General features: G+C 32.3%; 1 protein-coding gene across 1 annotated transcript; it reads right to left on the bottom strand.

Annotated features, from left to right (window-relative positions):
• Window positions 1-2,035: 2,035 nt before the first annotated feature.
• LOC145093053 (tubby-like F-box protein 5) lies at window positions 2,036-4,408 on the bottom strand. The gene is made up of 5 exons (XM_079031094.1): window positions 4,078-4,408; window positions 3,270-3,651; window positions 3,078-3,165; window positions 2,851-2,980; window positions 2,036-2,737 (listed from the first exon to the last, which is right to left on the bottom strand). Exons 2-5 carry the CDS (start codon window positions 3,615-3,617, stop codon window positions 2,119-2,121), a joined length of 1,185 nt encoding a protein of 394 aa, XP_078887220.1. The 5' UTR covers window positions 3,618-3,651; window positions 4,078-4,408; the 3' UTR covers window positions 2,036-2,118.
• Window positions 4,409-4,727: the final 319 nt, after the last annotated feature.

Here is a 4,727-nt window from a genome sequence, read left to right as displayed (position 1 = left end):
CAACCCGTCAATTCAACCTTCCCAAAGTTGATTGAGTTGAAATTTTCAATCAATGTAATTAAACGAGTCAACTCAATTATATGTTCAAATAAAAAGGTTGTGTTAGTGTTTTAAAACCTGATGCCAAGTCGTTGACCCATTTAAATATGTATTTATTGATGTTTTATATATTCGTTAATCTTCCAAAAGATACAAAAACAAAACCATAAAGTCATACAAGTTATATGGACAATTAAGTCGTAGTTGATTTCTTTTTAACTTTTGAGCAATTACTTGGAGTTTCAACTTATTTAACTTAGTTTAAATGTTTTCAATTTATGTAAATAATGAAATTTAAATGGTTCAACATGTGTGCCTCATCTAGAGATTGCGTTAAAAAAAAAGTTAATGTGAGGTCAATCCAATCCGTTTATCTTGGGTTATCTTGAAAATATCAAGTTATCAACCAAACTAATCATCTCAATTTCAACTCAACTTGTTTGTCAACCCTGTGTTTAATTTAAACATGTATGTAACATATATATCGTTGTTCATGATTGTTGCAAAATGTTCTTAATACATATTTGCACAATTTGTGCTTGTATTTTTTGGTTTTTAGTACTTTTGGTCATGGTTATAAAGTTTTTTGTTCTCGACTCTTGAGAATGAATGATTTCAGAAAAACAATTTTAGGCATTACCCACTCATTATAATAATGCTTTTCTTTTCTTTCTTGCTTTTAGGCTTCACATCCATGTATGTTCGAAAAACAATTTGAAGGAATTATACTCTTTGTTTGATTTGTTGTAAAGTTCCAGTATCTTTGGAAATACATTACCATTGTTTTTTTTTCAGATATTTTCTTTTGTAAAATCTTTATTTCGTTTTCCAAGTTTTTTCATAAATAAATAAATAAATAACCTTGTTTTATAACATAAGTTAAACTAAAACATCCAAGAAAACCTTGATCGGTAGTCTTTGTATTTAACTGTTGATATCACCAATCAAAAAGGAAAATTGCAAGTTGAAAGATCTTTTCAAACTTTAATGATTAGTACAAAATCGTTCGGCAGTCTTTGTCTTTGGTCTTTGCATTTAATTTTTTTTAATCTTCACGCCACACTTGAGTTTCCATCCTTTAAATTATTTTCATTAAACTTTCTTCACAAACCAATCATCATTTTCTTTTAATATACAACAAAATAATCAATTATACTTAATTTCCTCAATTATAAAAGGTTGTTCTTTTCTTTTTCCTAGTTCCGCTCTCTCTATCACTCGAATAAATTGTCTAAAAGATTACGCAGACATATTAGCTGAAGAGTTAACTGTTAGCTAATAAAAAATTACGTTTACATAAAAACTATCTGATAAGTTAGTTGAAAAATATAAAATGACATTAAATGTCATTTAAATAATATGATATTTTTAATTAATTAAAGGTATATTTATAAATTTCTTTTTATATAAAAAAAACTAATGAAAAGCTAGCCAAATAGCTTTTCAAAAAGCTAGCTTCTAAGCTACTTTTTGACTTGTCAAACATGACAATATAAAAAATTCGAAAAATAAGCTATCTTATCAGCTAGATGTGGCGCGCTAAACATAGCCTAAATGACTGTTTTACCCTTCATTTCTCTTACTATATTGAATAATATGTCTAAATGAAACTAAATGTCCATTTTACCCGTGCATTTCATAAAACAAATTTCAAATTCATCACTTAAAATAATATTCATCAACTTTAAGTCATTAAGTCAGTTTTTTCTGGCTTAACCCATTTAGTCATTCTATCCAAATTATGTAAAAAGGAAACAATCATATACATATGACTGTCCAAATTATTGTAAAAACCTTTTTTTTCTTTTAAGTTTTACAAGAATTGCCAACACAAACCAAAATCAATATTTTTATCTTTATACCATCTTTAAGTGAAGCCAAAATCCACAAAATGAAAATGAACTACTAGAAACACCTTTCTTAACATTAATTAAAAGAGTTATTTAACCATAACAAAAAAAAAAAAAAAAAAAAAAAAAAAAAAAAAAAAGAACAATTAGAAATACCTAAAGAACAAACTAGTCATAACTGCTAACATATTATGAAGCTTATAACATATAGCAGTTGTTCTAAATTCTTTCATTCACATGCAGGTTTTGTATCAAAGCTACTCAAACAAATAGCAAAAGCTTGATAAGCAGAAAGAGGATACCTATAATCCATGGTGAAAATATCCTTCCCAATCTTCCCAAATTGCAAAATCACTTTCTCTTGTTCAACAGCTGAAACATTATGACTCGAGTCAACAGCAGCCACAAGTTGAAAATTCTTCACAGATGCAACAGTCACTCGTCCTTTGAAATTCAAACACCAGCATTGCAACTGTTCATGCCACCTAGGCGCTTTGTTTTTAAGCATTAAAGAGTCGAGGGGATTTGAATTGGGTGTTGTTGTTGATGATAAAGATGATGTGGATCTGTCGATGGTTTTGAAAGGGAAAGATTTTGGAGTTGGAGCAGTGCCTCCTTCTTGGATTGAGGAAATGGGTATGGAATGCATTGTGCAGTTCATTCTTCTTGGGCCACGTGTTCGGAGGACATTTAGTTCGTATGAGATTGTGGCTATGGAGTAGCTGCATGAAGGTAGTTTTGGGGAGACTTGTTTTTTCTGGAATCGTTGGCTTGATCGGTTGTGATTTGTGGTGTCGGTTGGTGGTTGGCTGTCGTAGATTGTGAACTTGGTTCCGAGGAAATTAGATCTGTTTTTTGAAAGAAAAAAGGAGAAGAAGAAGAAGAAGAAGAAATGATTTGGGATTAGGGATTTGGGAATTGAGGTGAAGGATGAAGGATATTTTAATTTGACGTAACGTACCTTAGTTTGCCAACGTATGTAGAGGAAGCTCGTGAGAAATCATCTGCGACTAAAGAAATGGCGAACTCTGTGCTTGTTGCCCTTCTGATTTTCTTGGCTGCTAATAGTAGTTTATCGCTTTCATCTTCAGCTGTTGAAGTGTGGATCATGAAGGTTGTTAGATTCAGAAAAAGAATGGTGGAAGAAGAAGAAGAAGAAGATGATGATGATGATGAATCGTGACTTACATGGGGTTAACCCAAAGTATAATCGGTGGGTGGAAGTTGCTCTGTCTCTTCTTATGTAGCATTGAATTGGGGAATCTCGAGGGCCAGGCTATTATGGAAGATGAAGAAGAAGATGAAGAAGAAGAAATCATGATTTGTTTGTGGTTTACTTTAGTATTGATGAACGTACAAGAGAGGGATCAAAGAAATTACCTGTTTCAATGAGATTGGGAAGGTTAATCGACCACATTCTTCAGGGGTTTTGACGATTTCCTTTGTGATATCTCTCCATGATTTACAAACGGATGCACAATAAACGACTACAGTTCTTGCTGGCCATGAGGTTTCGCTTTCTTCAACTCTACGGATTATGTCCAGAAGAAGTTCAGGAGGGAGATTTGCCCACTGGCCTTGGTTTATCAATTCTAATGGAGCTACATCAGGAGCAATGTGTGATCTAGTTCGGTTTCTCCAGTGTCTTCCTTCAATTCCTCTTCTAGATAAACTCCCAATTCCATCTCCCATCTCCCTCAGCTCGCGCACAATGCTTTTGAAAGACATCGTGATAATGTATCATGCCAATCTCAATACTTCTCTGGAATTCATTAACATATACGTAAGTAGCAGCAAAATTAAACAAAAGAATCAGAAACTACGAGTGATGGTTTAGGTTTTTTGTTGATTTTGTTAAGGATATGGTTAGATCTGAGCTCATGACTTCAGTTACAAAAAGTCTATGGCGGATTATGAAGATGAAACTGTGTGAACTCAAAATCTGAATGAAATTTAAGCCAGATTTCTCACATATTATAATGTATATAACTTCCGCTGTGAACCAAGGTTTTTGTTATTGATCATAGATGAACAATTATACAGTAAAATCGCACTATTACCAACATAGCTTGCGATCTACTTGTAGAAATGATGAAAAATTAGAGATTTTACAAACTTCCGAAATGCAATAAAATTAAACCTGTCTAAACAAGCTCAAGTAAAATGAAAACAACGAACAATGACAGACCTTCGAATCGATCGGAAGGAATTAGAGGTAGTTGGATAATACGTTTCAGATCGGATGAACAACGGATCGGAAAATTACTTGAAATCAGCGAATGTGGTCCATGATATTTGAGAAATTAGGGTTAGAACGAACGAGTAGATCCCCTTCTTACGATGTTTGTTTTCCGATCACGGCATCGCAGCCACGGCCACCGTATAAACCGCCGCAATCTCCGGCGAGGCGTTGGAGGAAAGGATTGACGGATGAAGAGACAAACCACTCTTTTCAATCAAACGCCCAAAATCTTCACGCCCTTAAAAATATGCACCTCGGGATGCTCCATTGAAGTGTTGTTTTAATCCGATGTTTAAAATATATAAATAAAATGCAGTTTTGTTTCTAACCTAAAAAAAATTAGACATTGTATGCTATACTTTTATAATTGTGTAGAATAATTGGTAAAATTAGGAAAATGTGTCCCAATATTTATGTTACAATTTTTTTTCATCTTAAAGAGTGTTACTTCAATTTTAGAAATAAATTGAAGTAGAATAATTGGTAAAATTATTATTAATAAAATTGAAGTAGAATAGTTGGTAAAATTAGAAATAAAAAGAGTGTTACTTCAACTTTAATATATATATATATATATATATATATATATATATATA

This window comes from Lactuca serriola, chromosome 3 (genome assembly GCF_051521515.1).
Source record: "Lactuca serriola cultivar US96UC23 chromosome 3, Lser_US96UC23_V15, whole genome shotgun sequence".
In the NCBI taxonomy this organism is placed as follows: domain Eukaryota; kingdom Viridiplantae; phylum Streptophyta; class Magnoliopsida; order Asterales; family Asteraceae; genus Lactuca; species Lactuca serriola.
Note: the sequence above shows the minus strand (reverse complement) of the source record. Positions and strands in the feature narration are given on the sequence as shown.